At 47.8% G+C, this 21672-nt stretch overlaps 9 protein-coding genes across 9 annotated transcripts; 5 read left to right on the plus strand and 4 right to left on the minus strand.

Moving 5' to 3' along the window:
* Nucleotides 1–734: 734 nt before the first annotated feature.
* Nucleotides 735–2254, plus strand: ASPGLDRAFT_42285 (uncharacterized protein). Its single transcript, XM_022545578.1, has 6 exons — nt 735–967; nt 1025–1160; nt 1212–1223; nt 1277–1696; nt 1749–1782; nt 1840–2254. The coding sequence occupies exons 1-6, from the start codon at nt 794–796 to the stop codon at nt 2189–2191; spliced, it is 1128 nt and encodes a 375-aa protein (XP_022405387.1). The 5' UTR covers nt 735–793; the 3' UTR covers nt 2192–2254.
* Nucleotides 2255–2335: 81 nt separating this feature from the next.
* ASPGLDRAFT_42286 (uncharacterized protein) lies at nt 2336–3064 on the minus strand. Its single transcript, XM_022545579.1, has 2 exons — nt 2558–3064; nt 2336–2502 (listed from the first exon to the last, which is right to left on the minus strand). Exons 1-2 carry the CDS (start codon nt 2795–2797, stop codon nt 2494–2496), a joined length of 249 nt encoding a protein of 82 aa, XP_022405388.1. The 5' UTR covers nt 2798–3064; the 3' UTR covers nt 2336–2493.
* A 490-nt stretch (nt 3065–3554) lies between these two features.
* Nucleotides 3555–4214, minus strand: ASPGLDRAFT_42287 (uncharacterized protein). Its single transcript, XM_022545580.1, has 3 exons — nt 4189–4214; nt 4078–4125; nt 3555–3969 (listed from the first exon to the last, which is right to left on the minus strand). The coding sequence occupies exons 1-3, from the start codon at nt 4196–4198 to the stop codon at nt 3806–3808; spliced, it is 222 nt and encodes a 73-aa protein (XP_022405389.1). The 5' UTR covers nt 4199–4214; the 3' UTR covers nt 3555–3805.
* Nucleotides 4215–4812: 598 nt separating this feature from the next.
* Nucleotides 4813–5827, plus strand: ASPGLDRAFT_42293 (uncharacterized protein). Its single transcript, XM_022545581.1, has 3 exons — nt 4813–5426; nt 5497–5573; nt 5642–5827. Exons 1-2 carry the CDS (start codon nt 5126–5128, stop codon nt 5508–5510), a joined length of 315 nt encoding a protein of 104 aa, XP_022405390.1. The 5' UTR covers nt 4813–5125; the 3' UTR covers nt 5511–5573; nt 5642–5827.
* Nucleotides 5828–6580: 753 nt separating this feature from the next.
* On the plus strand, nt 6581–7329 carry ASPGLDRAFT_79171 (uncharacterized protein; the record flags this gene model as incomplete). The annotated part of the gene is made up of 2 exons (XM_022550010.1): nt 6581–6832; nt 7071–7329. The coding sequence occupies 2 exons, from the start codon at nt 6581–6583 to the stop codon at nt 7212–7214; spliced, it is 396 nt and encodes a 131-aa protein (XP_022405391.1). The 3' UTR covers nt 7215–7329.
* Nucleotides 7330–8283: 954 nt separating this feature from the next.
* ASPGLDRAFT_42295 (putative GPI anchored protein) lies at nt 8284–9508 on the plus strand. Its single transcript, XM_022545582.1, has one exon. It carries the CDS (start codon nt 8687–8689, stop codon nt 9266–9268), a length of 582 nt encoding a protein of 193 aa, XP_022405392.1. The 5' UTR covers nt 8284–8686; the 3' UTR covers nt 9269–9508.
* Nucleotides 9509–9557: 49 nt separating this feature from the next.
* Nucleotides 9558–11505, minus strand: ASPGLDRAFT_116462 (putative GABA permease (Uga4); the record flags this gene model as incomplete). Its single annotated transcript, XM_022539770.1, has 7 exons — nt 9558–9727; nt 9786–10170; nt 10219–10838; nt 10900–11047; nt 11103–11150; nt 11212–11357; nt 11412–11505. The coding sequence occupies 7 exons, from the start codon at nt 11503–11505 to the stop codon at nt 9558–9560; spliced, it is 1611 nt and encodes a 536-aa protein (XP_022405393.1).
* Nucleotides 11506–13630: 2125 nt separating this feature from the next.
* fhpA (flavohemoprotein) lies at nt 13631–14878 on the plus strand (the record flags this gene model as incomplete). The annotated part of the gene is made up of 1 exon (XM_022544104.1): nt 13631–14878. One exon carries the CDS (start codon nt 13631–13633, stop codon nt 14876–14878), a length of 1248 nt encoding a protein of 415 aa, XP_022405394.1.
* A 4641-nt stretch (nt 14879–19519) lies between these two features.
* Nucleotides 19520–19809, minus strand: ASPGLDRAFT_42300 (uncharacterized protein; the record flags this gene model as incomplete). Its single annotated transcript, XM_022545583.1, has 1 exon — nt 19520–19809. One exon carries the CDS (start codon nt 19804–19806, stop codon nt 19564–19566), a length of 243 nt encoding a protein of 80 aa, XP_022405395.1. The 3' UTR covers nt 19520–19563.
* Between the last annotated feature and the right edge of the window lie 1863 nt (nt 19810–21672).

Raw genomic sequence — 21672 nt, forward strand, 5'->3', positions numbered from 1 at the left:
GGCGGTCCGAATTCCGAGAATCCAAATTGGCTGCGCCGCATTTCTTCATTCTTTGTTCCGGATTGTTGCAGCTCGCATTGTCCAACCCTATTGTCAAGTCTCTTTGTGATAGCTCTTCAATGGTATTCGCTGGATTAATCCACTATATACCGGTCATTTAGAGAACAAGCTTTCTTCAGTCAGGGAGAAGGGACTTCAAGCATTGTTCACGTGTTGTTGCGCGGGCTCAGATCGACCGGAGTACCCACCTTCCGGCGGTCCCCGGACGGCTTAAAATAAGCAACATGTTCCTATAAAAAAGTGGTTCGGCGAGTGACTAGACCGTGCTAAGCACTGTTACCGTGGCCCGGATTGAGATCTTAACCTGGAAGAACCATGAGATCCGGTTTTCACTGACCAGTGTTCTATGTCGCGTTGCTGGACGAGCCTCAGTCCTCACCGAAGTGCTCCGAGGAGTTAACTGGAGTCAATTGATCCTTCTACATCCTCATTGGAACCGCTGCCAATGCCCGGACACCAGTCCATTGTTTCAACCCCTGTCATGGTTCATAATTTTCCTTGCAGATATAGAGTATCTGCACTCATGTGGGCTAAAAAACTACTAGTCGGCCAAGAAAAGAAAAGAAAAAATATGAAAGAGACTGTTGACTGTCATAATAATACTGAAAATGCGTAGGTTTTGATTTCTAAAAGGACTCATCGTCGAAGGTTATCATAAAAACCTACCTTTCCCCGGATTCGCGGTCTGTATAGGGGTCTTTAGCTTTGGCCGACTCTCTCCGCTACCATAGCTATGGCGAGTCTCAACACAGATGTGGATTTCAGTGAGAGTCGCGCAATACAGATTAACGTCATTGGGTGGGTGTGTACGGGTATCGCGATTGCGACGACCTCTCTCAAGATTTTTACTCGGATAGAGATTGTCAAGCAACCTGGTTGGGATGATGTTTTCATTTTCTTTTCGCTGGTAAGTAAACTCTATACAGGGTACTCTATATTGAACACGGCTCATTTCATCGGCTAGGCCCTCAGCATCATTGCGACGGCGCTGGTATCATACTCGGTGACGCTTGGTCTGGGACGACACACCGCAGCAGTGATCGTAGAACACGGCATGGAAGGAACAATCATGACAGCCAGATGGCAGATTATAGCATTCCGTATGCGCCCACCATGCTCTAAAGTATCCGAAAAGCTAACCTCCAACCCAGCTTTCAACATTGGTCCGTGCAATTCTAACTAACATACTCATAACACATCCCTAACAAATATCCAGGGGCCTTCAGTTTCCCAAACATCTCTATCGCAATCCTCGTCAGCAATCTCCTCGACCCAAATCCTCCACGCACTTACGCCCTCTACGCCATGTCCACCGTCCAAGTCATCTTCGCCATAGTATCCGTTTTCGTCGTATTTCTGCAGTGCTCGCCGACGGACAAGCTGTGGAATGCTTCTCTTCCGGGTACATGCTGGGATCCGTCGGTTTTCAACGACTATTCGTACTGGGTTAGTGCGTATACAACCATGACGGATATCGTGTTGGCGATTATGCCCATCAGCGCGTTTTGGAATCTGCAGATGCGGTTTCCGAAGAAGTTGAGCGTGTGCATTATGATGGGGTTGACATTGCTCTCTGCGATTGTTACTATTGTCAAGGCGACGTATTTGCATTTATTTACGGATAAGACGGATCCTCGTGAGTGACCCCAGATTGGCCCGGCATGGATGGATTTTGCTAACATCAACAGTCTGGAACGTCGTACCGTTAGTGAACTGGGGCCTGTAAGTACCCTCATTCTCTCTACTCTCTACCAGCCTCTAATAGTCTCTCCCCTCTAGCATCGAACAAAACGTCGTCATAGTCGCCGCATGCATCCCGACCCTACGCCCCTTCTTCCGCAAAACCTTCCAATCCAAAGACGCCTCCACCTCCTCCGGCTCCGGCTCGCGTTCTGGATTTGGTTTCCAACTCACTTCCAACCCTAAACCCGTCGGCTGCAAGCACCTCCCCTCTGTATCAGAACTCCCGCTCAACGAGCAAGAAGCCTACGATGTGGAGAATAACGGAGATCACCGGGCCATTTGGCGGACAAAGGAGGTTAAGGTGGAGAGTGAGACAGAGGACGGTGATGAGGGGAGTATATTTGGGAAATATACTAGGGATGGTACGCGGGTGTCGCGGGCTGTATGATTTTATGATGTGGTTTTCTATGATCGTTGTACATTAATATTTATTTCCGGTTTATCAGCCTACAGAAATGATTCTCTTTTGTGACAACTTTCAAGTCCCAGTACTAGATGTCGAGGAAAAAGTTCAACAAGAAAGAAAAACGTCGATTGTTGCCAAGTACAGCTAGATGCATTTCTCCCAATCTAAGCCAGATAAGATCTAGCTATGTCTCAGCCATGCGAAAATCTGAAGATTCATTACGCCGATCCCTCGTATAGCCAACTCCGCCATTCCTCCTGAATCGCAGCATCCGGCGATCCTATCTAGGATGCCTATATTTATTAACGCTGTTAGCCTTATGCGCGATAATCGCGATCATCAACATACCGAGTCATTGCATTCCGAGAGCTCAACCTGCGTGTAGACTTGCTCCGGATTCTCGCAGTTGTGCTTCCTGAAAACACAGGGGTTGGAGAAGGTTCTGGTGTTTCCAGCCTCGTCTCTGCCACATTGAGGGTTATATTCCAATGTGCAGAAGTCTTGGCACTGAGTGTCGCCCTCTTGGGGCGCGGGGAGTGCGAAGGACAGAGGGAGGAGGAAGGTAATGGCTGCGAAGAGGAACTTCATTGTGGATGATCGATGAGTTGTTTTGATGTTGGAAGTGTTGCAATAGTATAGTAGAATTGGATTGATCGATGGTGATGATGAATTTCAATGTGTTGGTTATTAGCCTCTCTTTATACCTCCCATGAACGTAATATGACAAACGCTGATAGGCCAATGGCAAAACCCTTACTTTATTCCAGATCAGGTTTTAAAGCCAAGCTCATGCGCCCCTCCCCGGGGCCATTTCGGCACTCTAAACGAGCTCAGCTCAAGAATGCTGAGTCCCAGATATGATACATCCAATGACAGCAAAAATATGCAGCTCTTCCTGCAGAAGGATCAGAGCCCATGCTGGGAATTCTGCTGCGACTACTGAATCCGGGGCAGCCGAATACGACGGTCTATGCATGGTAATAATGAGGTATCCAATGCCATCACTCAAATACGGTCTTCTAAGAACGTTCGTAAACCTAGATCTAGTTCTTTTCGATGCAGGGACCAATCAAGACTGACATCACGGATACGATAATGTGGCGAGAGTCAGCCTCGATGAAAAGGGCGGGCAGTTTCATATACGAGAACTGGTTCTGGGCAATCCTTTGTGGTGGTTATTTATGGATGGATGATTCTCAGAAATTGCTCGATGTCTTGGGATACATATATAGAATCCAAGCGTGTGGGTTTATGTGTGATATATCGTGTGTGATCATCTTGGCATCGATTCATCTAGAAACAACACCAATTATAACGGTCCGAAGACGTACCTTAAGGTTCTCATCTCACATCAGCGTACCGGATAAAATTATCAATCGAATTGGAGGAAGTATAGCTATCTCGAGGGTGGGAGGCTCTTTCATGAGTATCGGGAGATTGCTGCGTGACTCGATGTATACTCTGTATCTGTATACTCCATACATCGGGAGATGATTATTTGTCGCCATTCAACCAGAGTCGCGCTTTCAGCTTTCCAACAAAGCGTAATTTTCAACCCCAGAACATACACTGAATGATATCATTGAGAACGGAAGTTCAAGTACCATTCCGCATCCCACCAATGACTAGAAGTCGAACAAGTAAGGGCGATGTACCCCGCACACACAACATCCAAATTGACCACGAGACAACGGGGTCACCGGAGGTTGAATGCAGCATTCCTTGTTTAGCTTGACGAGGGATTATATCCAACAGCGAGGGTCAGTCGTCTGCATCCATTGATTGATCACCGGATGTATGAGAAGATGTCTCTGGCGATGAACCCAAGAATCAGTGCTAACAGTATGCTGACCGTTGAGGGACATTAGTGTCTCTTACTTGGCTCCAATGCAGTCTTGTCGTTGGTGTTGATGGGGGTTCGTATGCTGTTTCTATAGCTGCATTGCGCGTGTTCTGATGCCCAGATTTACACTGATAAGTGTAGGCCATTCTCAGCTTTTTTCCCGGAACTTATTTTTCTTCTCTGCCGAGTTTCTCTGGAAACACGGGGGATGTGTATGAGAAGTGTGGTCGTTGAGGACCGATCTCAGCATCCCTTTGTCGACCTCGCAGATGCCTTCGAACATGCGAGTTATACTTGCGGCTTCGAACCATCAGCTCCTGCATGTTGAGGCCAGTAGGCCTTCGCCTGCTATGCCCAGTCAGGCTAGCATTGCCCACAACACAACTCCTCTTTTCTCCCTGTCTGCCTTAGCTAGTTCCTTCTCCAATCAACAAGCAAATGTCTAGCCTTTCTCCTTTATACTGCATATGGCGCTCAGGTAACAATGGATCTAAACATGTCAAGTCCGTCCACCAGTTGAGTAAATCTCGTCTGCTTCGGTTACATATCGCCAATGTATGAGCAGACTACTAAATAGGTGTTTGTCCCATCATTTTATATGTGATCTATATCATGTGACAGCTAATTGATGACAAATATCTTGGTCTAACTAACTATGGGTGTGTACGTGCCTCTCACTAGTGATAGGACAGTCGATTCTGGTCTACTACACTTCTAGGGACAGACACGAGCCGCGATTGAATGGTCTCGTAGCGTATCTTATCAATCTCAGGAGGAGATTCACCGTTCAACCATCTCTTTCTCACCTACATCTTGAAAACCCAGTCGAAGATTTCGATGCCTAAGGCCAAGAGCAGCGATGCCACTGAAGCCTAGAGTTCTAGATTTCTATATCGGAAGTCGATTACAGCAACGACTGTGCCGACGTCTGCCTACATTCCGTCTATTTAGGAGACCGCCGCACGAAGAATCCCTCCTCTTCTTCTTTCCTCCTTCAACCACCGTGTTCATTGAACAACTATCAAAATACCACCAATGCACTTACCAAAACAACACAAATAACAAACACTAGCATGAAGCTCACCTTCGGAACTACCCTCCTCCTCCTCCACCACCTCGCCCTCGCCCTTCCAACCCCAGAGGTCCCAGAGGAACCAGCCGTGTCCATCCCAGAGGAACCAACCGTGCCTGTCCAGGAGGCAGCCACCATCATCCCGCCCTGTCAACAAGTCTGTCCTCCCGAATGGGCACCAGTCTGCGCAAAGGACGAATACGATAATATCATGATCTTTTCCAGTTTCTGCCGTTACTACAATGCAAACTGTGGCAAGCAGAGGTATATCCTGGGGCGGATTGAAGAGTGTATTGAGCCAGGTGAGAACACGCCGATTCCGCCGATGGTTCCTGTGCCGTTTACGGGGTGATTTTACTCATATTGGAGGAGGAAATGGGGAGTAGTTGGGGTGATTTAGTTTGATCTTTTGATTTCTAACTCTTTGGTTTATTTGGGATTTCTCATATGTGCGTGGGTGCTTTTGATCTCCTCTTGACCATGTCGTTTCCGATGATTGTCAATTAATTACGGATAGTTACTGATCAACATAATTGCTTTCTTCAACTTTCCCAGCTTCCACTTCCATCCGTTGTGGACGGACTTGTTAAGTTGCCGGCTACCCTACTCGTACACTATCAAGACATATATATAGTTGACCGATATGAGCGAGTCGAGCCATATGATAGCATAGATATTCGCCCAAAGAGTACATTTACAGTCCCCGCAGATTTATATATTCCCCTCGACAGCCAGTAGATAAAACGTATAACATTCGTACCTAGACACTAGGTAGCGAAATCTATCATTAATCATGACATCTGCTTTGCCTGTGGTACACTAATATGTATCGCATAAGTTCTATCTTGCATAAGCGTGTATTAGCACAAGATCTCGCTGCAGTTATATGATTGGTTTGGATCATGATGTACAATGATCGCGGTGGGGTGAGGGTAGTTTATGTATTTGTCCTGTCCACACGAACATCTCTTAGTTCTACCTCAGTCACTATATTTTGTTTCAATAACTCGTGAATATGGAATTCCACGTGGTATCCAAGTCCAATAGCCGGGTCCACAAAACTGTTTCAGTGGATAAATCCACATATCCAGAGTTATCCCCAGATAGCGTCCGTGTGCAGCCAGCCGTGCTAAGTCTGGTATCTAATAACCTGAGCTATGCTCGACTTGGACACTTTCTAAACTGGTGTGTCCCTTTCCCGCAAAAACTAACTTATTTACTAAAACCAGGACAAGTGGAACGCATATCCAGTCCCCCAATCCGCTCTGGAACCATACAACGATAATACGCAATGGGGCATCGTTCCGACGTGGGGATATGGCATTATCGTCGAGTCTAAGATCACCTCGTTGCGACCCGGAACACTTCTATTCGGATACTGGCCGATGGCGTCTGCACCTGTGGATTTGAAGTTGGCGGGTACTGGGCTGAGGTATCGGAGCATCGAGAGAAATTTATGTCGTTGTATAACGAGTACCAGGTCAAGGGATACCATGAGATCCCGATTGACACAGCGGTTGGGTTTACAGAGGAGCAACTAAGCCAAATGGCGTGGTTCTCCCTCTTTGGCGCAATCTGGCAGACCGGATACCTGCTCAATCGGTATACGTTCACGTCTAATCCAAGCATACATCTCCCCATCGGTCCCATGGGATATAAGACATCTCATTGGAGCGATTTCGACAGGGACCTGCCACAGACTGTGCTGGTGAGTTAGATGAAAAGTGCCGCAAAGTTGATGTCGGGTTTCAATCTTCGAAAAGTTATAATTGTCGACTTTGGTGGGAGGGACGGTGCTTTGGAGAAGTTTGTGAGGATAATGCAAAAGAAAGAAAAGCTGCAGGGCGTTAAACCGGTAGTTATCTACGTTGGGCAAGAACAGAAGGTATCGTCCATTGGTCTCCTCTCGTCTACCTGATCAATTGAACTAAAGCTGACACTGTTAGACCTTCTCGCCCGACGGAAGGGGATCCTCGTTCCAGGGCCTGAAACAAGCATTCCCAGTCGTCTGCAATACCGCAGACATTCGAGACGAAGTCATCGCGAAAATAGGACGGCAAGCATACTACGACGACTTGCAAGCGAACTGAGAGGAGTGGATTAGTGATAGGGAGCGGAATATCCCCGATCTGAAGCTTATTTGGGGGCGAGGTATTTCTAGAGAGCAGGGGATCGAGGCAGGCTGGGATCGACTAGCTGATGGAAATGTTGCGCCTGATGAGGGGTTGGTTTTGGTGTGTGGTGAATGGTTGATTGGTTTATGGCCTATCGGCTGAGCTAACTATATAAACTACCGGGCAGAAAGCGAGGGCGGTCAGACACGTGACCCGATGGGTACTAACAGTTGGTTTATCGGATGTGGTAGAGATGAGCCCCCATTCTGTCTTTTCATACCGCCTACTACAAGAATTCTAGCGGCAGTATTCACCGCCAACCAATACAAAGGCGGTAAGCCATGACAGGAACACGTATGTGATTGGCCCAAGGTAGTCCACGTATTCACAGCTTGCCATGCAAACTCCTCTTAGCATACGAGTTCGAAATAGAAAACATATCCCGCCGAGACACGGGATGTGAACGGAGTACTCCGTACCTCGAGTCAAGAACACCCAGACCCTTCTCCCTTCAGTCCCTGATACATTCTCCACGGAATCCACGGATACAAGTGGCAATGCACAATGGAATACACAGCCTTATAATACACAGCCTTATTGTCCCAAAACCCACCGAGAATTCTGCCCTGCCATCCTTGGTTCGGAGACCTCGGATAACCTCCTACATCCATACATTCATTATCATATGTCAAAGATCCTTCACGGCCTAACCGAGCAAAAGCTTGCGTACTCAGGCTCGTATTCATGCATGCTGCCGTGTACACAACAAGCATTATGTCCAAATGACAAGCAATAGCCATGCAGCAGCTCCAGTATCATAACAAACGCCCACGTCATCCATCTCCCCGTGACTCCTTGGCCATTTCCAATTCAGGAAAACCCCCAAACATGGCCCCTTCGGGATGCTTCTGGAGTCGAAGGCAGTGTCCAATAAGAGGACAGTTTGTAAGGGGCTTCTTCATGCGTGCTTCACCGATCCAATCAGACACTAAGAGTTCTGCCGATCTATGGATCTCATTTCGTATGCCGGGATTTACTAAGAATAGCTTGTTAGGCTGCTGGATTCCTGCATTGCTTAGTCACTACGGTATAAACGGGCAATATGACTGGTACAAGGCTCTGAGGCTTCCTATTCAGGGTTTGAGGATGGAGTCTGGTTGGTTGGCTCGATGCACTGTGGCGATCACTGAAAAAAGGGCCTGCTACGCCGCGTCTGCTGCGCCCTGTCAGCGAGGCCTCCGGGCTATATGCCGATCCCATCGGACTGGTCACCCGCTATTGTAATTAATGCCGGGGATCCGATATATAAGGGGTAACGTTTCCCAGATTCATATCAACCATCACTCAATAACCACTTGCATCTTCATCTTACGAGAGACGCTATACAAACAAACCTTTTGCATCCTCCTACAAACAAACTTAATCTAAACAAACAAACAACCGCAACCATGCAACTCAACATCAACACTCTCACCACCCTCCTCCTCCTTTCCTCCTCCTCCGTCCTCGCCCAAGACTCCGTCGGCAACTCCATCGACAACATCGTCGACGGCGCCAAAGGCGCCGCCTCCACGGCCGTTGACGGCGGCCGCAACATCGCCTCTGCGGCCGTAACCGGCGCCGAGGGCGCAGCCTCCGATGTCACCTCCGAGGGAGGAAACATTGCCTCCAAGGTCACCGGCGCCGCAGGCAGTGCTCTCAACAGTGCCAGCAACGCCATTTCATCTGTGACCAGCTCGGTGGAATCTGAAGCTTCGTCTGCGACGGTGACTTCGACTAGTGGATCGAGCTCGGCTAGCGGGTCTGCTAGTGAATCGGGTTCGAGCGCGAGCTCGAGCTCGGCTACTCCTTCGTCGTCGTTTATTACCACGACGATGACCAACTCGGAGGGTCAGGCTACTGCGACGAGTACTTCGACTTCGGTTTCTGATCCCTCGACTTCTGCTTCTGAGGGTGCTGCGCCGCAGATGACTGCTGCTGGGTTCGGTGTGGGTCTTGCGGGTATGTTGGGTGTTATGGCTGCTCTGTAGAGGTAGCTAAGCACTAGGATATGAGAGATTTGGCTTCCTTTGTTATTTGATGATACCATGTTTATTTTGAACTCTGATTTGAATGGAGCGTTGTATAATTATTTCCTGGATTGTTCATAATATACCAGCAGGGAAAATCCGACTTCGTCCATTTGTTTTTGTCTATATGCAATGCAATCAACTGAAATTATACACATCAAAAGTAAATTTTGTTCTTCAAAAAAAAAAAAAAAAAAAAAAAGGATAATAAAACGAATGTAAGAAGATAATAAGTAAGAAAATTAAAAACTTAAGCCTTGGTATCATTGTCCTCCCCCGATGCACTCCCAGGCGAACCACCATGTGCCTCGACCGTCATCTTCGGGCCAGTGTACCACTTGCGCGCGAAGAGAATGTAGTACGTCGCACTGGCAATCCACACAAAGCCGTTGAGCACGATAGTGTAGTTCATCGAGTCCGCTACTATCGTCAGCACAATATTCACCACGCAGATTGCAAAAAGGGAGGGAAAACTTACGCGACGGGTTCGGTCCATCGCTAGGGAACATAGACAACACCAAACCGAACAATAACCACACAACAGCCACAATGGCAATTGGCTTACTCAAGAAGCCCATGTAGAACTCTCCAGGTTGGAAGTTGTTTTTGCCCCAGACCAGACGGCACAGGATGGGGACTCCCCATGCGACGTAGTTACTGGCGACGAACAGCGAGAACAGCGCGTTGGCGGCGACGGAGTTGATTAGGCACAGCAGGCCGAAGATGATGGAGACGACGATTAATCCGATGATGGCGTTCACGGGTTGGTAGCGGATGCGATGGCTCACGTGGCGCCAGACGTTGGAGAATGGGAGAGCGCCGTCGCGGGAGAAGGCCCAGACTTGACGGGAGGCAGCGGTGATCTGGTTTGTTAGCATCTCGCGACTTCATCAAAGCAGGGGAAATCATACCAAACTGAGACCGATGAGGAACTGAGCGACGATCAAGACACTCATAAATCCGAGAGCACCCTTCTTCCCAAGCGCATCGTAGTAAATCTGCGCCATCGGCTGGCCGTACACACTATTGATCGTAGCGCTGACATCCGGGTTCATGCAAGCAGCGACCACAGCCAAAACCAAGAATCCCAGCACACAAGCAGAGCCAGACGACAACATGATACCAAGAGGAACCGCCTTCGCGGCGTGCAACGCCTCCTCACTCATGTGAATACACGAGTCGAAGAACCCAATAGACCAAATCGGAGCCAGGAAGGCCAGAATGAAACACCATCCCGTCGGCCAGGTCGTTTGGTTTTCTACATGTCCAAACACCCAGCTTCCCTCGTTCAACGATTCTCCACGTGTAACCTTTCCGACTGGTAGGGCGATGACCGTAGCGACGATGAGAGCGACGTTCATGAAGATACAAAAGTTTTGAATCTTGGGCATAATAGTGCCGAAGTAGACGGTGCAAATTCCGTGAAGGACGATCAATCCGACGTAGACTCCGTAAACAATGCCGTTGGATGCTGACCATTCTCCGTCACGGGCAATCGAAACGCATGCGAGGATCATCGTGGAGAGGGTATCTGTAGTCATCGAAGTCCGGTTAGCTGGCCGTACCATCTGAGCTTTGCGACAATCACTTACAGTCGACAGAACAAATGCCTCCAATCAACCCCAATGTGTTGCTGTATCCAACCATGAAACTCAACGGATGCTTCCATTTGTTACCCGCAAAGTAGTGTGTCCACCAGTAAAGACCACCGGCTGTTGGCATCGCAGACGCCAGGTCCGACTAGAATGGGTCAACACATTATTATCGACGCGATCGAATGCGACGGGGGAAATACCAATGCCAAACCAACGCATAGAATAAAGATACTCGCAGTCAACCAGCCCTATAATTTCCCAGTTAGCAGCAATTTCACATGCGATGTCAAATTAAGCAATTAAGCATACCCAAACCATGCCTGCCGGTCCAGCCGGCAGCGAAAACGAAATAGTCGATGCGATAGAAGGAACCAGACTCATAATACTAAATGCGACCGCGAAAATCTGCACCGTCGAGTACTGTCGCTTCAACTCCTGCTTGTAACCCATTTTCGCTATCAACCATATTAGCGACGCCCTTCCAACACTTTGCCATCGCATCTACCTACCCAAGAGCTCCATATCCCCAGAACCGGCGAGACTGGCATCTTCAGCGCCCGTGTTGGCGGCGACCGCCGCTTGCGTGTCGGTAACCGTTGGCATTTTCGACTCCATGACACGAGATATCTATCGCTTTCTTTCTCTCCGAGCCCGACGCGTGCCGAATCGTAGGTGGTGAACAGTCGGACAAGAGAAGATGTCGACGGGAAAAATCGAGAAGCCTGTCAGGTGTCGAGGACGGACTTAAGTTCAAAACATAAAAGTTCTGTCCGAGATTGCCAATATGTAACTAACTTGCGACCAAAGTTAATTCTTCAGGATTGGGACTTGCAGGGGTAAACGTCGCCAGCCTGAATGTCTAATTAAACATAAATGCGCAGAGCAATAGACTGTGGATCAAACGCCGTGAGTCTCCTCCGTGCTAGTAGTGCTAAAGAGTAACTATCCGTGCACCGTCAATAGTGTCCATGCGGTGCAATCCGCCAATGTATCAGTTCGCCGGTACTTTTTTTTCTTCCCGAATTTGAGCCTGTCGCCACGGACGGCGTCCCAATGTCTCCCGCGACGGTCATTGGCACAGAGAATCGGGGAGAGGCGAACTGAGGGAATTGGAACCAGTGTGCTCCGACCACCGGTACTCCGTACAGTGCGATCGCCTATCGGTGGAGTCGATGATGCTGAGTACTCCGTCTATGTATTCGGGGTAGCATTCTTCGATCGTACTGCGTATTTTGTCTCTTGCATTGCATCTGGACTAAAAGACGGTTAGAGACCGATGCATGTATATACATATGCAGGGATGTTCCTACATGTAAAGTATCCTCCACGAGTGTTCGAACGTGGGATGTACTTTGAACTGGAAGACTCCCGTCTCCGCGCTTTGGTCCGTCATGGTTTCAGACTCGGCAAATCAGTCAGTAATTGCAATAACACAACGAGTCAGATTGAAGATACCCAAAGTCCGTCACCTAAAAGAGACTGCAAAGCGAAGCTCCTTCATAAAGTCATGTTGTTGTAGTATTCAAAAGTTGTTCGTTCGGAAATCCGGTGTTCGAATCCCGGGCGGGTATATCGTTTACTGTTAGTATAAATGGCATTACATGTACATCTCATCAAACGTGAGAAGTGAGATCTGGTTCAAGTCCAGATAGCACCATATTATCCCCAATACAGGTTGCTGTCCGAGGTTCTGCCGATATCTACCGCTTTAGTATCACGTGCTCCACGTGATGCCAGTCCAGTGTCTTGTGAGACGGATAAACCAATGTAGCGGTTAAAACTCCGTATCGGGGAAGTCGGAGGAGTCGATTATCCGGACTGCACGAGGCTATAGGCGAGGAATCTAAATTACACTAAAGAGGATGACATTGACATCTATAGACACTATAGACACTATAGACGATAGAATGAGTGCTTGTCTATCTAAACGTGCGTACACGCTGGCCTATATCATCGGATCGGCAGAACTTGCCGAATCGGTCCAACGTTATTCTTTATCATGTCTTAGTCAGCTTCGTCTTCACGATCTTTAGTTATTAGGGCTGCTCTCCATATATATTTACTGGCTCTTTTGCTCAATTGTATCATTGCTAACCTCTCTGGCCATTGCTCATCTTTAGATGTGAATCACCTTTGAATGGTATTAGAATCTACATCCAGCTCATGCTATATTCTGGCCTTCCGACTGTATATGTGCCTCGCGACCCAGAAATACATCATGACCGAAACATGGTTCATTCAAACCCCGGTCCGAGATGCCCGGATACCAGGGGGACGGAGGGTTGGTAGACCGGGATCAATGACCGAAAGGACAGGGCGAGATAAGGGGTGTGCTGGTATATCGCGCAACATTTACTACTCTGTACGGTCTGGAATGCGAAATTCTGTCGAGTTTTGTTTGTCCGCTTTCTCGGCTCCGAGCAAACTCCCCATTCTTCCTAAACATTCTCGTTGGATAAGAGAAACAGAGGGCGACGACGAATAACCAGTCATTTGGGCCCGCTGTCAGACAATCAGTGGATCGGCCGCTGATTTCAAGCTGCCCGTTATTGGGCAGTCGTGCCTCTCTCTCCGCGGAGATATAAAAACTGCGCTTATCACCACCTGGAGACTTCTTTACAGAGCCATCCTACCGAAAGGTGGGAGTATAAATATCACTAATCGCACTCAGTAGTACCGTTAAATCTCTTACTCAATTGTCCCAGCTTATTACTCCCAGATACCGAAAATGTCGCTAACTCCCGAACAAACCGAAATCATCAAGGCCACCGTGCCTGTCGTTAAAGAGCATGGCAACACCATCACCACCGTTTTCTACAAGAACATGCTCGAAGCCCACCCCGAGCTGAACGCCATCTTCAATACCACCAACCAGGTCAACGGTCACCAGCCCAGCGCCCTCGCCGGTGCCCTCTTCGCCTACGCCTCCAACATCGACAACCTTGGTGCCTTGGGCCCCGCCGTCGAACTCATCTGCAACAAGCATGCCTCGTTGTATATCCAACCCGAGCACTACGGCATCGTTGGCAAGTTCCTTCTCGAAGCGATGGGACAGGTCTTGGGTGATGCCCTGACTCCGGAGATCCTCGACGCCTGGACCGCTGCCTACTGGCAGCTCGCCAATCTGTTCATTGGTCGCGAAAGTGATATATATAAGCAGAGTGAGGGATGGACACAATGGCGCGAGTTCAAGGTTGCGCAGAAGGTCCCCGAGTCCGCGGAGATCACCTCGTTCTACCTCAAGCCCGTCGACGAGAAGCCTTTGCCCCGCTTCCGTCCTGGACAGTACATCTCCGTCCAGGTGCAGGTTCCTCAGCTTGAATACCCTCAGGCCCGCCAATATTCCCTCAGCGACATGCCCCGCGATGATTACTACCGCATCAGCGTGAAGAAGGAGACGGGTCTCAACACAGCTAAGCCGGAGGCCAAGGTCAACCCGGGTTACGTCTCGAACATTCTGCACGAGACCGTCAACGAGGGTGATGTGATCGAGGTGTCGCACCCTTGCGGTGACTTCTTCCTGGCGGAACATGAGCCGTCGCACCCCGTCGTCCTCATCGCGGCCGGTGTGGGTCTGACGCCATTGACCTCGATGCTCAACACATTAACCTCCACCCCCGCGGACTCTCAGCGCAAGATCCACTTCATCCACGGTGCCCGGACCACTTCCGTCCGCGCCTTTAAGGACCAGATCAAATCTCGCGCTGAGCAGCTCCCCAACCTCCAGGCCACCTTCTTCACCAGCTCCCCGTCCGCAGACGAGAAGCAGGGCGTCGACTACGACGTCCAGGGACGCATCGATGTGTCCAAGATGGATGCCAACAAGGATTTGTTCCTCGACAATGCTCAGACTGAGTTCTACATTTGTGGTCCTACTGCATTCATGAATGACATCGCCAACAGCCTGAAGGCTCGGGCTGTTACCTCGGAGCGTGTCCACATGGAATTATTCGGAACTGGCGGCGTGCCTGTTTAGACGATGGCAGGCTTGACTCCAATGGGGTATTTTTTACGATGATACGACTCGGGATTGTAAGTTAGAAGAATACATAATCACGATAAATACTTATATAGGTCAATAATATATCTCTGCTCTTCTCTTCTCAGTTTGCTCCGTGGTCTGAAGGTACTTGTGTAAGGAGAATCGCCCGGTAACCGCACCGGTCCTACGGTTCGTTGTGGGGAATTACATGATCAGCCCCAGTTTTCGGAGTCCCTCCTTACCCTTACTACCATATACTCTTCACACTTGTACGTCGCACACAATTTCCCACAAACGAGGAAGGCCGTCGGTTTGGAGTACACGAGTACGTTCATAAATTCCCTCAATTGACCCCTCGACTCACAAGATCCAGGCCCTGGCACGATGCAACGTGAAGTGGGGCATACGGACGTCGAGTTCTTGAAGGAGCTGCACAGAGATCTAGCACGAAAATGGAAGCTCCACGGACCTCGTATGCAACAAACATGCCTCACCAGAGCGATCATTGGCAAAAGAATTATGAACTGGGTAAAGATGAGGCGGTGTGAGGATGCCGAGCGATCCCTTTGCCCAAAACGAAAATCTGACCCACACAGCCAATTGGCAGAGTTACAGCAAGTAGTACTCACTTGAAACCCAGCGACCTCATCTTCGCAAAGCCAAGTGTGTGTATGAAGATTCTTTATCGAAACGGTCCATCCCATGTTAGATCCTGGGCCAGTTTGCCTGTCATCTTCTTTTGCAACCACTATCTGGCTGTGGAGTGCACCAAATTACATTATTTTGCAAGGCACTTTAGGATGAAGGGACAATTGCAAATCGTAAACTACGATATTCTGCAATTTATTATGCTCTTTTAGTACCTGGTATCAAGCGGTTTATTGAACTAGTCTTTTTGGCTCTCTCTCTCTCTCTCTCTCTCTCTCTGGATGGTGCAATGTCTCGTTTGTCGGATGCCTGACAGGATGAACCCTACAGAGTGCCGAAAATGGGCTTCCAATTAGTATTAAAGGGAAAAGGAACCAAGGAAAACCGTTTATGTCACATAGACACAGGACGACTACCGTGGGACAATGTCTTTCCGGTGAAGCTAAACTGCACGGGCAATGCACAGGCCTTCGGTCCCCGGCAATTGGACGACCTCTGTTACCCAAGATATCGAGAAGACTACTTTCTCAGAAACAGCCATATGGCAGCATGACATTCCAATGACATTAAAAATAGCACACTGATTGAACCAAATACGCGATTCATGCAGATTCAGTGGGAGATCAAGAATCAAGCGTTAGCTGGGAGCTGAAGAGCGTCGTCTCCCTGGATGCCTTGCTTTTTTCTATGACCCGGGTAATTTGATCACCAACATCCAGGAAACCTTTCCTCTGTTTTGCGTGTTTGAAGCGTGATATCACCCTGGGTATACCCTCTTGCTTTATTTGTGTTCAAGATAGGTAAGCCCCCAGACTTGTCCTAGCAGACCAAATGACTTCGGCGAATTGAATCCAGTTATTTCGGGTGGAAGACTCGATAGAGAGCATTATTCCAAAGGGATTCGGGTCAATGCTTCTATTCAGCCTCCCATCATTTCGGGGGTATCCTACCCGTCAAGCAATAGTCTTTCCCGATGATAATTAACGGATCCGCATCTTCATTGCGAACTCTTGATTACGCATTCATCTTTGAATCAATATTTATCATATTTGGCGCTGAATATGCTTGCGCAATTGTCGTGTGAGCTCATCCTCATTGCGAATAGTTTGGATTCAGACACAGATATCTCTTCTTTTGCTCGAACATCGCGGGTCTTTTACAATCAGGTCATCAATTTCCTTTACAAAATGGCCAAAAAAAAATAGCGAAGGACAGGCAATTCTATGGGCCTGCTCAAAAGGGAAAGAACGGACTGCGGAGCTTGCAATGCAAAATTTTAACACCGATGATACTGATACTCATATACGGATATATGGGCAAGCTCTTTCCCGGGCAAGCGCGAATGGGCATTTGAAATTAGCCGCGATGATCCTTCAAAAAATCGAAACGCTTCTCGTCCATTGGTATCCTTATGACTTTGGTTACTGGGTTGATGTAGCCCTCCAAGATGCTGCGGAACACGGTCACCAGAGTGTTGTCCAGCTCTTAGTGGAGGCAGGCGCAAATATTGAGGTATATAATGAGGACGGCACGCCTCTCATATACGCTGCCGCTGCTGGACATGGGAATGTGGTTGAATATTTGCTCAAGGAAGGAGCAGATGTTCATTGTGCAGATGAATTTGGACGAACCGCTCTCCATGCAGCTGCCAGCAAGGGAGATGTCAACGCGGTCAAAGCCCTGATTGAGTATGGAGCTGAAGTTGATGAAGTGAAGCCTAGGGACGAAGATGGTAACACAGCTCTGTTACTGGCTGCAGCAGAAGGTCACATGGATGTGGTTAAATTTCTGCTGGATAAGGGAGCAAATGCTCACTATATCAATCATTGTGGCGACACTGCGCTCCAACAAGCCAAGATTTATAAGCATGAAAGCGTGGTTAAGCTCCTGGGAGAATGAGAATTGCCATTGCGAGGGAAATTGCATGCTGAAAACTGGAGGAGGCCTTTGTTGGGAGGAGAGTCAAGGATTTCAACTTACTAGCTGACATCCAGCATGTTGTTCAACCTAGCGCTTCACCCAACATTGTAGCATAATCATCTAATTAAATACAATACTATACCATTTATGTCTTCTACACTAGAAAAGTTACGGCCGACCTCATTTGAAAGCGGTGGGCTCAATAAAATACTCACAGCTCTTTACATCCAACCCTCAGTTTTGTTTACCAGGTTCTCTTTACTCACCAATACATGTAGATCACACATGGCATTTTTTGACTATGTCTTAAACCATGATGATTCCACGTGGCTATGCCAGCAAGCGCCCATGATCTTGCTTATGATGCTTTTGGCAAAGAGAGTCTAGCGCATGTGTTACAGACCTTATCCTGTCAGCCTCACGTGACGATGCGGGGAGTTAAGGCAGAATCATTGGGTATGCTCAATGGGATGATCAGTGAGTTAAGCAGGGATCATGGCCTGAGCATTAAGGAAGTACGACATACCTCACGTGACCTGCGGGAGGTATACAGGTATACAAGTCGGGAGTTATACTATTGGTTTTGTATAGGGTATACCAGTATACTTCGGGGATGTTATACTGATATCGTGGAGGATATATAAGGACACTCATTCCTGTACCTAGTCTAGTTCTTCGCGATTGACTTCGTCAATAAAGCATTGGTTACCTTTCTAGTTCAGACTCGTCAGCACTAAACCAACAGCTAAGTATACGTACTTAGTTGGCCTTGTTTCTCTACTTCGTCACCTTATTCGGATTACTTGTTTACGGAGCCTGGCTGGGGCGATATACCAAGCAGCGCATTCTTTACGGAGCCTTACTGGGGCGAGATACCACGCGGCGCATCACGACTCAGACCAGAAGGGTCATTATCGATATAACGACGACGACGAAGGACACTCAGGTGAGTGCCCCAACTGAGACTTAACTAACTAGAACCTTAGGTTACGATACGAAGAGAAGCTAGGTTGTGACAGCATGATCCCAAAGATGGATAGGGCTTCCAGAGTGGCTAGCGTCCAGCTCTCACTGAAAGTTGTGATGTCTCTCTCATTCCTATAATCACCCTGGTGTCCCCTCCCTGCACCCCCAAACCACCGAAATAACAACAGCCGACTATACTACAATCATAGCTTAGCTTAGTCGTTCCTTGAATATCATACAGAAGATGAAGCCGAGAAATCATTCAACTATGCTAAGGATAAATTGCAACCTGGGGTTAGTAAATAGAATGGATGTTTTACTATCCATAGTATCGATATACGAGGCTATTCTTGGCCAGATCGGAGCGGGAGTGCTGGGATCGATCAGGGACATAGATATCCCCAGGACCCCAATGTACGAACTTAAGGCTTATGGGCTTGTTTTACGCTTGTATTAGGAAATTGTAATGTATGTAATTTATATAACCATTTACTGCTTGTAAATAAAACCTGTAAAACAAGCGTTTCATATACGATAAGCCACAAAAGTGGCAGTGCAAACGTCTTGTATTGTGACATGTATGAATAGGTATGTTACAGCGTGTAGAATACAGCCTTGTTCATCTTCTTAGAATGGATCCACATGAGTCCTCAATTTGCCCAAGAATGTGCAGGATCAGTACATCACTAGTTGTTGCAGGGCAAATATTCAAGTGACCACGCACCCAAGATGACAGTATGGATAGACATGGGGAAAAGTGAGAAAACTAAGATGGGCAACTTGTCCGTGCCCATCAGAGTTGTTTGGCCATGTCTGATTATATGTGTGTGGTGAAGATGGTGAACAGCTTTCTATTTGGTCAATGACATCAGCCATATCCATCTCATCACTCATGAAAGCAGTCTTGTTTTGAGCTAGTGAAAAGACTATCCAACTGAGCATGGATGAATGAGTGCTGGAAGTCACCTAAAAGGATGATGCCTATGTCATTGTGACGGTCTGGTCACGTGTATACCTCTCACGTGCTGGAAGCAAGGGATATAAGTCTCGTCAACGCTGATGGCACATCATTCTTCTTCTTCTTTCCTCATGTTGATTATTCTCGTCGATAGCTACCTAGGTAGAGCACATGAGTTGATGTTCCATTATCCTGGCTGAGCTCCGTGACACCCTTTGGACCCAGACCCGTAGCGGGCCAAGGACCCTTGACCCAAAGCCCAGCCCGTTGGGCTTTGGGGCGGGTTCGGGGCGGGTTTCCGGGTCGTCCGGTGACACTCTACCTTGCTGTCAGTGAGCATAGGAGGGTCTGGGATCTTGGTCGTCTTGTGAGCAGTAGGCACTGAGGCATGGGTTGGAATTGCTTCTGGAGTGCTGCCTCGCACCAGCATCTTTGCTAGCTGATTAGCATAGAGGTGCCAGTCTTCCACAACTTCTTCCATTCTTTTTGCCAACTCAGCCTTCTTAAGACGAAGGTCTTTCAAATCATCTTCTAAGGATACAATCTGGGTATCCTGATCCAGCAGCTCTCCAGCGCTCTTCTGGTATACCTCTTAAGAGTTTTGTATACAGCGCTCGGGGGTTCGCTCCATACTGCTGAGCAAACTCATCATAGCTCAGTTCATGGAGATCATCATCATCCTCTATATAAATGGAGGATCGTTGGTTTGGGGAAGGGATATCACTAACTCAAGCCATTTTGTCAGGATCTTCGTATCGTTCGGTTCATTTCAACTGACGTGGTAGTCAATTATCAGGTTTAGTATCAGCTACACCTGCAGCTTATCAGTTCGGAGTCAAAGTCGGCGTGGCAATCAGCCAGGCAGTCGGGTTATCAGTATTGTATCAATCAATCAATCAATTGGTCGGTGGTTGGGGACGCGCTACTATGGTTCCACGATCAGGGGATTGAACCAATAGAGTAGGTGTAAGGAAAGGATAGGTGTGACGGCTCACACATGATAGCTCACATATAACGACCCAACACCGCGTCAACGGATGATACATCACAAATGCCGCTATACAACCCCTATAAAAACCTCTTCATTATCCAGATAGATTTCCCTTTTTTTCCTTTTCTTCTCCAGATTCGAGATTCTCGTCGATGGCTACAATAGTTTAGATAGGAACTTTGATTCAATATTATCTACTACTCCGAGCCCGTGACAATAGGCAAGACTTGATATTATGTCACAGGCTCAGAATAGTAGATATTAATGAACTTAATTCCTATCTAAACTATTGTAGCCATCAACAAGAATATCGAGTCTGGAGAAAGAAAAGAAGAGGACGCCTATCTAGAGGATGAAGGGGTTTCTTATGACCGCCACACAGCAGGGTTCTACCCATGTCAGTGTCATCCGTCCGTCATTATTAGTCTTATACGTAGTGTCGAGCCGTATGGGCGACGTCAGGCTGTATATGCGACGTCAAGCTGTATACACAATGTCAAGATGTCAAACCGTCACAGGCAACGGTATCATTTGATCAAGCCATACTGGTCAGGATCTCTTGTATTCGTCAGTTATCGGTATCAGCTTGATTCAATCAGTCGGTCAGGGGACACGCTACTATGGTTCCACTATCAGGGGATTGAACCAATAGAGTAGATGTGTGGAAAAGAAAAGAGTGAGATTTGATATTATGTCACGGGCTCAGAATAACTAGTTAGTAGATAATGAGGGTGCCGGTGACAAAGGTATGATATCCCGCCTTCTGTCAAATCACTCATTATTCTAACTGTTTAGGTTGAATACGGCAAGCCATATGTCATGAGGAGCGCTGCAACGGATCTCTATCTCTCTTTTGAATACGGCAAGCAAGATTTCATAGGCCCTGCAGCATCTTTCATTAGTCGTGAAAACGTCGAGCCGATAATTCACCTTGTTATGAGACCGGAGCGCCCGGATGGATCGAATTTGAATTGGTATGTGTTTCTTCGAGGACAGGGTGGAAAAACGAATGGGGAGGTTGATCAGAATGATTCTGTGACTCTTCGTATAAACCAAATGACTGGTTCAGATTCATTGATTGTGACTTCATCTGGTGCACTTCTGCAGACCAATAAAAATGCGAGGGATGTTGCGGAGAAACCGTTTAAATTGATGTACCAGGATAAGGAACCAAAATAAAGGGATACGCGAGGACAAGCATAATCGGGGCACAGTCAAGGTGGAAATGGCCCAAGAATGCATCAGGGAGGGATTCATGATATGTATATCAGTATATAAGTAGTGAGATACAAATGTGAGATCATG

This window comes from Aspergillus glaucus, assembly GCF_001890805.1.
Source record: "Aspergillus glaucus CBS 516.65 unplaced genomic scaffold ASPGLscaffold_2, whole genome shotgun sequence".
In the NCBI taxonomy this organism is placed as follows: domain Eukaryota; kingdom Fungi; phylum Ascomycota; class Eurotiomycetes; order Eurotiales; family Aspergillaceae; genus Aspergillus; species Aspergillus glaucus.